General features: G+C 37.7%; 1 protein-coding gene across 2 annotated transcripts in view; it reads left to right on the top strand.

Moving 5' to 3' along the window:
• Positions 1–13549, top strand: part of LOC124126856 (ATP-dependent RNA helicase DHX33-like) — a 66969-nt gene extending 53420 nt beyond the window's left edge. For both annotated transcript variants that reach the window (XM_048384039.1, XM_048384040.1), the window contains exons 18-21: positions 497–630; positions 7326–7392; positions 9256–9365; positions 12899–13549. In XM_048384039.1, coding sequence (XP_048239996.1) covers positions 497–630; positions 7326–7392; positions 9256–9365; positions 12899–12986 — 399 coding nt within the window. In that variant the 3' untranslated portion in view covers positions 12987–13549. The remainder of the gene's footprint in view (positions 1–496; positions 631–7325; positions 7393–9255; positions 9366–12898) is intronic.
• Positions 13550–13862: the final 313 nt, after the last annotated feature.

A 13862-nucleotide genomic window follows, 5' to 3' on the forward strand; every position in this document is an offset into this window, starting at 1 on the left:
ACTACAGGCAGAAGTGGTAGTAGGTTTATTAAGGTTTTCATTTGTCTTGTATGGAGTTTTGCAAAATGGTGCCAGCAAGTCAAGATAGTTAGATGTTTTGACAGGTAATGATAAGAGTTAACCATTCATGTGTATATCAGTCTCCCTGTTCAATTCCAGGAAAACTTTGTTCTCCCTCCAGATTTGAGGAATAAATACAAAGGTGACTTTCAGCAAATAAAAAGAGCAAGGGATGACAAGACTGATGCTTATAGACCTTGGAGAGCATGTGAACTTATTGTGCGGGTTTGAACTGTTTGTTGTGAATCATTGCAAGATCAGCTGCCACATTCTCTCTGGGCCCGGGGTGCATGTTGAAGAGAGTTTGAAGAATTTGGATATCTGCTTTGAACAAACATTAAAAAGATGTAGCTACGCATGACGCTTGAATCTGCGGGCTATTTAGGCAACAGATGGGGACTCAGTGTTTTCATTCTCCTACTGTCTTCTGCTACAGGATTGGTGTCGGGAGAACTTCATCAACATGCGCAACATGAAGACGGCGCTGGAGGTGCGGCGGCAGCTGCGTGACATCGTGCAGCGTCAACAACTACCGATACAGTCATGTGGACAGGACACCACCGCCATTAGGTGAGGGGGTTTAATTCGTTCATAATGATGGTGTATTTCCTGTGTATGATATGCTTATTATTGCTGGACTCTTCAACTGGCTAATGAACAGGGAGCACTGCACCTGTATCACAGATGGGGGCATGTCACCATGACATAGCGGAACAATTGTCCAGACAGACTCAGTGTGACTTGTAAATGTCTAGTGCTTTTATTCATAGAATTGATAGGGTATGTTCTAGGGCTGGGATGGGTAACTCGGGTAGTCAGGTTAGGTGGGTCCTGAGTAGGAACCGGGTACCCACAGGACTACCTGGACCCGTGGTTATCACGTGATTTACTGTTTAATGACAATAACAATAAAACTCCATGGTCACACAACTAGTTGCTAATGTTCACATTTCTTTCTGACTATGCAGCATTCATTCTGACTATCATATCTTTGAGTAAAGATAAAGCTTTAGTCAACATCAGTGTAGGCATGATCAGATCGTTATATACATATATCTTAATAGTTTTTACCAGAGCTCCGGTGAAACAATTCTCAATTGGTCATTTTGTAGCCAGGGGCGGTCGGGTAGCCTAGTGGTTTAAGCGTTTGCTCGTTACGCCGAAGACCCGGGTTCAATTCCCGACATGGGTACAATGAGTGAAGCTCATTTCTGGTGATATTGCTGGAATATTGCTAAAAGCGGCGTAAAACCGTACTCACTCACTCACTCATTTTGTAGCCATCTCTAGAGACCTACAGTGAGTACCCACTGGTGGAGGAATAGGGGGTCGGGTGACCTGGTAGTAAACTAGGACTCGTCCCAGCCCTAATTTGTTCATTATATATCGTGACCCTGGAGAACTGACTGAACACAAGAGTATCATTGAGTGGATTAGATGAGACTGAATCTTCAAGAGGATGTCTGTCATCATAATAGGACTGAGATTTGTTCATGGCTTTAAGGGAAAACCCTTTCCTCTTTAAATGAAAAAATATGACCAGTGAAAAAAATGTATGCATCTTCAATGAAATCACAAGGTTTATGAATCTGAAATATTGTAATCCTGTGAAGTAACACAGTGGAATTCAGATTTGTTCAGGCCAGGAATGATACATCTCAGAAACTGCTGTACCAAATGCTTTAGACAATTAATTTGCTAAAAGTAGCAAAATGTAAATAGAATTAAGATGACTTTTCTGATATTCTTTTTACACCATCAACTCTTAATGGTATAAAAAATAGTTAACATGATATATCACTCAGGTTAGTTTGTGTTTGTGAGAGGATTCATTGTGAAATACGAAATACATTTTTGAAGTGTTTATTGCAAAGTTTGAAGTGATATAGACTGATAGGAGTTGTAGCCCTTCAGTATGACAGATCATTGTGCAGACATTCAGGAGGGAAAATGGCAACATACATGTGCCTCATGAGAGCAGTCGAGGTGTGTAAATTCAGGACATTCAGAAAGTTAATTGAGATTTTTGTTAAACTTACATTTTGACCATAGACATGTCCATTTTATGACATAAATAAGTTCCTACCACCAATATTGTATAAACAAGACAGAATTCTCTTAACCAGCAAAATAAATTATTTGCTCACCGTGGTTATAAAAATGTTATGTCATAACAATAAGAATATTATAAGATGATCGCTCTTCCCTGAAAGACTGGCTTGAAAAACAAAGCAAAAGAATCTGATCAATTTTATGAGAACAGGAAAGAGGTCTTTCTTCATCTATTTTTTCCCCAGCCTATAAACCAATAAAACATCTGTCTCAGTGACAACTGACTTTAGCACGGGAGACATATCCTTGGTGGGTGTCTGGAGATTCCCCCCTAACTAACAGTATCAGTGCCACCAACTGTCTGCACCGACAAGGCAGGTGATGGTACAGAACCCTCGGTAGGACATCAACATGGCGGGTCGAGTCAGGAGGATCTATTTTGTACATTTTGATTTTCCAGCAAATTGATCTGTTTTTCTAACCTACTCTGTAACAGATTTGATCTGTCTGGATTGTAAGAGTAATAAATCATTGATAATAAGAATAATATATCTTTGTACAATAAGAATAATATATCTTTGTACAATAAGAATGATATATCTTTGTACAATAAGAATGATATATCTTTGTACAATAAGAATAATAAATCTTTGTACCATAAGAATAATATATCTTTGTACCATAAGAATAATATATCTTTGTACAATAAGAATAATGTATCTTTGTACAATAAGGATAATATATCTTTGTACAATAAGGATAATATATCTTTGTACCATAAGAATAATATATCTTTGTACCATAAGAATAATATATCTTTGTACAATAAGAATAATATATCTTTGTACATTAAGGATAATATATGTTTGTACAATAAGAATAATATATCTTTGTACAATAAGAATAATATATCTTTGTACAATAAGAATAATATATCTTTGTACAATAAGAATAATATATCTTTGTACAATAAGAATAATATATCTTTGTACCATAAGAATAATATATATTTGTACAATAAGAATAATATATCTTTGTATATTAAGGATAATATATGTTTGTACAATAAGAATAATATATCTTTGTACCATAAGAATAATATATCTTTGTACAATAAGAATAATATATCTTTGTACAATAAGAATAATATATCTTTGTACCATAAGAATAATATATCTTTGTACAATAAGAATAATATATCTTTGTACATTAAGGATAATATATCTTTGTACAATAAGAATAATATATCTTTGTACAATAAGAATAATATATCTTTGTACAATAAGGATAATATATCTTTGTACAATAAGAATAATATATCTTTGTACAATAAGAATAATAAATCATTGTATAATAAGAATAATAAATCATTGTATAATAAGAATGATAAGTCATTGTACAATAAGAATGATAAATCATTGTATAATAAGAATGATAAATCATTGTATAATAAGAATAATAAATCATTGTATAATAAGAATGATAAATCATTGTATAATAAGCCTTCTCCTTGGGTTTCCCCCAGCGGACAACTCGAACGTCCCCGAGTAGTGTTATCATACACGTAGATGTAATGTATTGTTGGTATATCATCACCCTGGTAATGTTGCCGCTCTCTATGTGATATATATACATTTATCTTATCAAGCATGTATTACCACCACCTTGTTAGTATCTGTGACTGCAGTAAGCTCCCTTTAACTCTGTAACCTATTCCTGGTAATGCAGTGATTACCGTAGATATTCTAAAATGTAACACCACTGAACATACAAGCACTGAAGGTATTTATTTCTTCATTAAGATATAAAAGAAAACTTTTTTATGGAAATATCTTTTACAATATATGACATGACTGAAGTGAATTAATAGGAAGAGGATATTATTTTAGTCACATTTAATTATTAGTGTTTGAGGGGCCCTAGTGTTTATGATGATTCCTTTGATTGTATTTGAATTCAGAGACCTAGCCTTGCTCCAAGGCTGTACTGAAAGATAAGTTCATGTATGTCTAGTAAGTCTATCCTTATTATAGGCAAGACTAGATAAGCATATAGAACTACTATCATTGATGGGGACAACTTGCTCTTATTATTCATATAATCTAGAAATTAGGACTTGAACTAATAATTATTGCCTTAGAGACTTTTGCAAGTCAAATGGAGACCCCTGAACACTTAATCTTAATTTTAGGGTTCTGATATGAACCCTATGACTTTCATACTTAATTTACATATGGTTATTCTATGGATGTGATGGGTATTTTCTGTTCTGTAGTAGAATTATGGTAGTGGAATCAGCATTCTCGAATGGATGCCAGGCTGTTGGGCAAGTGGTGCTCAGCTGACGGCATTCACATTGCTCCTGTTCTACCCTTGTTGCCACTGGGGAAAACAAACGAGGACCTTCTGATAGAGAAATGTGCAACTTGTACAGTAAAGCACGAAAACCCATTCTCTCACCTGACTTCTGCTCACAATCGTGAGTGTGTGACGTAAGACCCAACCTTTCTCTCTTTATTTTGAGCATGTTATTTTGGCGGGCGTTGTTGTGAGGGACGGCAAACTGCCAATTCGACCAACTGTTGGTTGTCCTAAAGGTCAGAGTTGATGAGCATGCTCATTACAATGGTATCAAGTTCGGTGCGTGTTTGGGAAGGTGTGAGCTGTGTTTGAAGCATTTGAAAACACACGTCACAGCAAGGGGTTCTGTTGACCAGAATCAGAAAAAGTTAGGATCTTTGAGGCACATGAAAAAATACTTGTACAGGTTTAAGAGTTAACAGCCTTTCCACTTATGTCTTGCTGTAGGTTTTTGGTGTCATTAAGATGCTTGATATTCAGTTATTATTTATGAAAAGGTTAAGAAAAATGTCTTTTAAGATCATCATTTGTAATCTTCAAGATGAGTTGTGTACTTCTGAGGGAGCTGAGAATACGTATTGCTTGCACTGTGTTCCCTTGACGGGTGTTTTAATGTTTTGTATGCTTTGAGATGAGGCGAGGTGAAATGGGGTTTAATGTCACGTTCAAGTTTATTGCAGTTTTATAGCGACATGCATGTGTCTGTGTGTGTGGCTGCTTGTACTATTCCAGGGCCACTGAGATACCATGCCACAGTTTAACATGGATAGCCCACTCACACACAGTATACTGACTACAAGCTGACCAGTCCCTGTTTAATCCCATCGATGCCGATTGCCAGTCAGGGAAACAACAAGTACCATCTTTTGCTGTCTGTTGGTATGACACCCCCAGGCATTGAACCACTGATCTCCCAGTCTTAGTATGCTGACAACTTTCCCCTTAGGTAATATAACATGTTTGATACAAGATGTAACATTCATGAAATTTATGAGGTAGTCTAGTGGTTAGGCCATTGCCTCGTCACAGAAAGACCCAGGTTTGATTCCTTACATGGGTAAACTGTGTGAAGTTCATTCGGATGTTCTGCCATGTTGTTGCTAGAAGTCTAAAAGGGGCATTAAACAGTCTGACTCACTTGCTTACTCTTATCCCATATACGTAATGGCTCAGTATTGTCAAGGTCACTTTCATGAATTCAACAAATGTCCATTGTCTGTGCAGGAGTCACCTAAAGAATATGACATGTGAAATCTTTAACATGTGTAACAGTTGTTAATTTAACTCATTTTCAAATTGAGTCAATACAAGTGTGCATGAAGAGCTGCCATGCTAAACTAGCACCTTCCTTACGTAAATACACCTTACAAGTTCCTCCTCACACGTACACCCACACACCAGCACAGACAAATGTCACCAATATGCTGGGCTTCCATGGTTCAGACTCTTGTACAAAGTGTGCAGTGCTTGAAATGCTAGACACATTCCAGTCCCTGTAGCCTTGTGATGGATATTAGGAAGACCTTCCCAAACCAAGTCACTTCTACAGGTTCTGTGACTACTTTCAACATTGAGCATTTTGGCACCACAACTCACTATGCAGAGTTGCTTCCCTTAGTCAGGATCCTATGATCATGGGTTTGAATCCCAGACTTGCCCTGACTCTACTCATGGTTGGTCAGCACCATACCCACTCATCAGTTTCCCCAAAGCTACCCGAAGCACTTCAGGCTTTTCTCTCACTTTATTTTGATGGCCTTACGTAACTTAAGTACCATTTATAGGCACTTTTAACCACCTATGTAATGAATGTAATGTATTTTCCTACTTAAAGAAGTTGAGGGGGTAAGTTGGAGTGACGCAGGTCTCCTGTCTTTCGAGCACCTATGTAAATATGAAGTAGCCAGTACAGCCATGTTGTTGTTGTGTTGGGGTCAAGTGCAACTCCCTGACAGCCAGCAGTGATGGCAAGGTAAAACGTGGGGTCTGCATATCGTGCTGTCTGTCTGTATGTCAGCCTGCTGGAAATAGACCCCAGCAAAGGCAACATGGAAGATGATCAGGTGCCAGGTGTTGCTGAAGAGGCAGACGTGTGAAAACAGTCGCGACTGATTCTTTGATTTCATTGTGGTTTTGCCTTGTAGCATTTGAAAGAATTCTTGAGACTTTGTGAAGTCAATGATGCTGGCTTTCACTGGCATTTGGAATGAAAGTTTGTTGCTATTTTTCCAGAGGTTTTGCTGATGATAGAATTGTTTTTCCACCAAATGTTTTCCCTGACCATGTTAAAAGAATTGTAATTTTAACTGATTGCTATCTTATTTAATGCAATTTTTTTTATGGAACAATGCTAAGAGTTGTGATTATTTACAAAACATTAGCTAGGATTGTGAAAACATTACGTTTATTTTCGTGCGTAACAATAAACAATGTCTGTCATTGTTCATGGTATTGTTCATGACCATGTGCTGTGTTTATTGAGTGATGTCTTGTTTTGTATGTGTTCACGTTCAGCTTTCTTGACTGACTTAACCTGTGGAAATTCCAGGGGAGAATAGGTTACCATTAATCCATGCATTTCATCAGAGTTGACTTACATTGAGGATTGGATGGTTACAAAGTGTGACCTGCCTGATGCTGTGTTGTAATTGTTACCAGATGACGTCGATTGTTGTTTATGCTAAAAATGATATGTCTGACCATCTGATACAGCTTGTATCATAAAACAACATTCATTCACACTCCATTGACTACCCACCAAGTTGAATCAGGTCCAGTTAATGACCATGTCGGAGGAGTACTGTTTGGGTGAAATGTTGCATGTGAGTATATGTTACTGCTGTACTCCACAGACGGTGCCTGTCCACGGGTTTCTTCATGAACGCTGCTGAGCTGCAGAGGACTGGCGACTACATCACTGTAAGTGACTGAAGGCATTGTCCACAATATAGAGCCCCAACCCTGCAGTGTCCCCTATATAGAGCCCCAACCCTGCAGTGTCCACAATATAGAGCCCCAACCCTGCAGTCCCCTATATAGAGCCCCAACCCTGCAGTGTCCCCTATATAGAGCCCCAACCCTGCAGTGTCCCCTATATAGAGCCCCAACCCTGCAGTGTCCCCTATATAGAGCCCCAACCCTGCAGTGTCCACTATATAGAGCCCCAACCCTGCAGTGTCCACTATATAGAGCCCCAACCCTGCAGTGTCCACTATATAGAGCCCCAACCCTGCAGTCCCTATATAGAGCCCCAACCCTGCAGTGTCCCCTATATAGAGCCCCAACCCTGCAGTGTCCACTATATAGAGCCCCAACCCTGCAGTCCCCTATATAGAGCCCCAACCCTGCAGTGTCCACTATATAGAGCCTCACAGTGTCCACTCTATAGAGCCTCACAGTGTCCATTATATAGAGCCTCACAGTGTCCACTATATAGGGCCTCACAGTTTCCACTCTATAGAGCCTCACAGTGTCCATTATATAGAGCCTCACAGTGTCCACTATATAGAGCCTCACAGTGTCCACTATATAGAGCCTCACTGTGTCCATTATATAGAGCCACAATGTCCACTATATAGAGCCTCACAGTGTCAATTATATAGAGCCAGAGTATCCACTATATAGAGCCTCACAGTGTCCATTATATAGAGCTGCAGTGTCCACTATATAGAGCCTCACAGTGTCCCCTATATAGAGCCTCACAATGTCCATTATATAGGGCCACAGTGTCCATTATATAGAGCCTCACAATGTCCACTAAATAGAGCCTCACAGTGTCCACTATATAGAGCCTCACTGTGTCCATTAAATAGAGCCACAGTGTCCACTATATAGAGCATCACAGTGTCCATTATATAGAGCCACAGTGTCCATTATATATAGCCTCACAGTGTCTATTAAATAGAGCCTCACAGTGTCCACTATATAGAGCCACAGTGTCCACTATATAGAGCCTCACAGTGTCCATTATATAGAGCCTCACAGTGTCCATTATATAGAGCCACAGTGTCCATTATATAGAGCCACAGTGTCCACTATATAGAGCCTCACAGTGTCCACTCTATAGAGCCTCACAATGTCCATTATATAGAGCCACAGTGTCCACTATATAGAGCCTCACAATGTCCACTAAATAGAGCCTCACAGTGTCCACTATATAGAGCCTCACTGTGTCCATTAAATAGAGCCACTGTGTCCACTATATAGAGCATCACAGTGTCCATTATATAGAGCCACAGTGTCCATTATATATAGCCTCACAGTATCTATTAAATAGAGCCTCACAGTGTCCACTATATAGAGCCACAGTGTCCACTATATAGAGCCTCACAGTGTCCATTATATAGAGCCTCACAGTGTCCATTATATAGAGCCTCACAGTGTCCACTATATAGAGCCACAGTGTCCACTATATTGAGCCTCACAGTGTCCATTATATAGAGCCTCACAGTGTCCATTATATAGAGCCACAGTGTCCACTATATAGAGCCTCACAGTGTCCATTATATAGAGCCACAGTGTCCATTATATAGAGTCTCACAGTGTTCACTATATAGAGCCTCACAGTGTCCACTATATAGAGCCACAGTGTCCACTATATAGAGCCTCACAGTGTCCATCATATAGAGCCTCACAGTAAAAACAGTGTAAAACCAAACTCACTTAATGTGAATACTACAGCATTGCATGGTAGTTCAAGATAGCAGGAGATTCTACACAAATACATTCTGTTTGTATGAAAGATGTTTGTCTGATGCTGTGATGTTGCCACTTTTATTCCAGCTGTCAGTGAGGAAGACTGTGTCCATCCATCCGTCCTCCGCATTGTTCCAGTGCAAGCCTGCCTATGTCCTGTATAATGAGCTGGTTCAGACTTCCAAGTGCTACATGAGGTACGTGCAGACCTGAGAGAGACCGACCACATCACCTTGAACGTTAATATCAATGTTAATATGAATGTTGATATGAATGTTAATATAAATGTTGATATGAACGTTGATATGAATGTTAATATGAACGTTAATATGAATGTTAATATGAATGTTAATATGAATGTTAATATGAATGTTAATATGAACGTTAATATGAACGTTGATATGAATGTTAATATCAATGTTAATATGAATGTTGATATGAATGTTGATATGAACGTTGATATGAACGTTGATATGAATGTTGATATGAATGTTAATATCAATGTTAATATGAATGTTGATATGAATGTTAATATCAATGTTAATATGAATGTTGATATGAATGTTGATATGAACGTTGATATGAACGTTGATATGAATGTTGATATGAATGTTGATATGAACATTGATATGAATGTTAATATGAACTTTAATATGAATGTTAATATAAATGTTGATATGAATGTTGATATGAATGTTAATATGAACGTTAATATGAATGTTAATATGAACGTTAATATGAACGTTAATATCAATGTTAATATGAAAGTTGATATGAATGTTGATATGAACGTTGATATGAATGTTGATATGAATGTTGATATGAACATTGATATGAATGTTAATATGAACTTTAATATGAATGTTAATATCAATGTTAATATGAATGTTGATATGAATGTTAATATAAATGTTAATATAAATGTTGATATGAACGTTGATATGAATGTTAATATGAACGTTAATATGAACGTTAATATGAACGTTAATATCAATGTTAATATGAATGTTGATATGAATGTTAATATGAATGTTAATATGAATGTTAATTTGAACGTTAATATGAATGTTAATATGAGCGTTAATATGAATGTTAATATGAAAGTTAATATGAACGTTGATATGAAAGTTGATATGAATGTTGATATGAATGTTAATATGAATGTTAATATGAGCGTTAATATGAACGTTAATATGAATGTTAATATGAGCGTTAATATGAAAGTTAATATGAATGTTGATATGAACGTTGATATGAAAGTTGATATGAATGTTAATATGAATGTTAATATGAACGTTAATATGAATGTTAATATGAGCGTTAATATGAATGTTAATATGAAAGTTAATATGAACGTTGATATGAAAGTTGATATTGAAGTTAAAATGAACGTTGATATGAACGTTAATATGAATGTTAATATGAATGATAATATGAAAGACATTTGAAATAATTTACTGACATGCATGCAAATGTGGAAAAGTTTTCCCAATATTTTACAGATATGCACCTGTCTAATAGATAACCTTATGGGCAAAGAGGTGGGTGTTGGGGAGTGTAAACACATGTTTATGTCAATAGCAGGTAGAGGTGCGTAGTCAACAAGTCGGCCACGCCTCTATGCCTCATGAGTCTCCCCTGGCCATAGATCTTCTTGGCCCCCCCCCCCCCCCCACACACACACACACACACACATTTAGACAGACAGACAGACCGGAGCTGGGTAATTGGCTGTGCGGTATGCTGTGATACACTCACGTGTGGGCTGAGGCAGCTTACACAGATGCCCTGTGTAGGTTTGATACAAAAAAATTAAAAGTGTTATGAAATTATGTCTGTGTTTATGATTCATGTGAATTTTGTCAGTGCTGTTTAATGTTCAGATAAAAAATGATAATTCTCATGTCCTGGCAAGACATTTTTGCGTTTAAAATGTTATGTATTTCATGTGCACTCAGTGCCTGAGAATCTCTTTTAAAAATATTTTCATGCTGTAAATAATATTTTGATTAATTCTCAAGCTTTAAAAATTGACAAGATAACTCAATACATCAAAAGTTGATAGCAGACTGCACATTCATTCTGTTCCTCACAAGTAGATGATCGCAGAAATAAGGCACTTGTGCATGATGAATGTTCACATTTAGTTTCCAAGCCATGTGCTCTAGACCAACCAAGCTCATCTTCTTATACCTGTTTTTAGAGACATGTCTATCTTTACCTGACTGTAGCATTCACGGAGCTATATCTCTTGTCAAGGCATCTTGAAACGGGGGATAGTCTGTCCCACTGGCATCATCGCATCCTCCGAGATCGGTAGTGCCATGGGAAGTAACTTTGTGACTAACTAGCTGCTGGTCTCTATGATAAGGCACACCTTGATAATAGCTGACAGAGTCTTGCAGACATTGCAGTAGATTTCACAGGAAAAGGATTTATTTCATGCTTGTTGTATGATAATCATGATAACCAAACTTTCATCTTCTGACACATGTTAGGGTGTTGGATGACAGTTTGGTGAATAAAATCGATAGCGTTTGAAGATGTGGGTATAGTGTTAATACACCGAAAAACAACATCGTCGTTTGTTGTGGGAGACGAGTGGTCTCTGATGCCGGGAACCAGGGTTTATCTTGAAGCACAGCTCTTTCCCTGTGAGAAATAACCTCAGTCGATGCAATGTGGAGACAGCACAAGACTTACATATCTTGAAACTTTATTACATAATCAGTTTCTTGCTTTAAACAAATAATCTAATACAGATTTCATCATGTGGAGTACAACTTGACCTGCCAGTTGTTATCATTGGGATGATTTTAAAACTACAATTAAGTAAGGCAGATATTGAAATTCATAGTGCAGGACTGAGGTCCTCTGTGCAGGTATGAACATTGTCAGACAGTGTGCAGCACATGCATGACCCCATGCTCCATGGACAGGATGAAAACTCCAAACATGTTTTGTTAATTATATGCTTTGGTGCAGCGTATGATCGTTATTAGAGGGCTCTGAGACAGAAGATGCTCTCTTTGTATAGATGGATTATTTTGTAGGTCTTTTATAAATATATTGACATTTATGCAACTGAGTGAATTTGAACCAGACCAGTTTCCTGTAAATGATCTTGTTGTAAACATCTCTGTTAAAAACATAGATCTGTGATTGTTTATGTGTGTGTTTGGGTGAAAGCCAGCATGGGGGACCCAGAGGTGATTTATTCCAGGTTAAAGAAGTATGTGTTGCACAGAACTCTGTGTAAACACAACCACTAGTATTTGACATATGTAACCTGCAATCTTAACCATCTTGCGAATGGTAGCCTAATGGTAGCAGTGTTCGCTCAAGCTGAATACCCAGGTTTGATTCCAAACGTGGGCACATTGTATGAAGACATTCTTCTTGTCCACTGGCATGACATGGCATATATTGCACAATATTACTCACTCACTCACTCACTCACTCACTCACTCACTCACATACAATAAGATTGACTTGCATTCACTTTACTCTCATAAATTCCTTCTGTTTAAAAAGGAGTGTAAAGGAATACTCACTAACTCACTCACTTACAGTCTGATTGACTTGAGTACACTTTACTGTCACACATCCCTTCTGATAATAAACATCCTCAAATTAGCTCAGATAGTTATGGTAACTTTTGAGCACATTTCAACCATTTTATGACATCATTGCAATCAGAAAGGTAACATATGTGCCTCTGTGTTTCCAGAGATCTGACTGTAGTTGATCCTGATTGGCTGTCTGAGGCAGCACCTGTCCTCTTCAAGAAGAAAGCTGCTGCCGCCTCCGTAACATAATACATCCCATGTGGGGGATACGAGGATGTGATACGACCATGATGTACCGGGGTGGTACACCTGTGACTGGCTGATGATACTGAGAGATAGGCAGAGTGAGATGGGATTGGGGAGGGGAGGGTAACATGGGGAATACCTTCTGTGGGCTGGATTATCATGAAAGATTATGTGCATACTTAATGATGTCAAGACTGGCCAGAGACAGAGGGGATGGGGGAAGTACGACCAATGCATCCATCCTCTGTTGGATGGTATCTCATGTAAGATGATACACACATAACATTATCAAAAAAGGAGTGAAGAAATAGATTTTTGAGTATACTTTTTCATCTTGTAAATATTTTCAAATTGCTAAGGAGTAAAAGTTTTTGATGTGACAGTATTCCTATTGAGATAAATAATGAATGACTTGCCAGTCGGTGGAACTAGGTTTCAGGGATACCTATGCTATTTATGAAGAGTATGTTAGTGTAATATGTTCTACATTAGCTGTAGCATGTTACTGAAAGGTCGAGTTCCCATTGTGTGTTGTATATATGTAAATAAACCATGTATACACGAAATGTTTGTATTTTGATCATATTTTAATTACTAATGATGTGTATAATGTCACTAGTGGTAAAAGAAGTTTGTAAATCATTTGGACAATTTAGCAACCATTTTTTATGTTTAAAAATTAGCCAACATACAAACCGGAAGCTAGGAGGCGAAATGAAATTGCTGTAACTTTTAATCTGAAGGTTGACTTGGGACATGTTGTGTTATAATTATTTCAGACTTTGTGGTCCCTAGTTTTACAGAGTCAAGGGTCATATGATAAAATGATCAAGGCTGAGATGCAGTCTTCATGGGAGCCCAACTTTCTGCTGAACATCT

Source organism: Haliotis rufescens, unplaced genomic scaffold (assembly GCF_023055435.1).
Source record: "Haliotis rufescens isolate VD_foot unplaced genomic scaffold, xgHalRufe1.0.p SCAF_5, whole genome shotgun sequence".
NCBI lineage: Eukaryota > Metazoa > Mollusca > Gastropoda > Lepetellida > Haliotidae > Haliotis > Haliotis rufescens.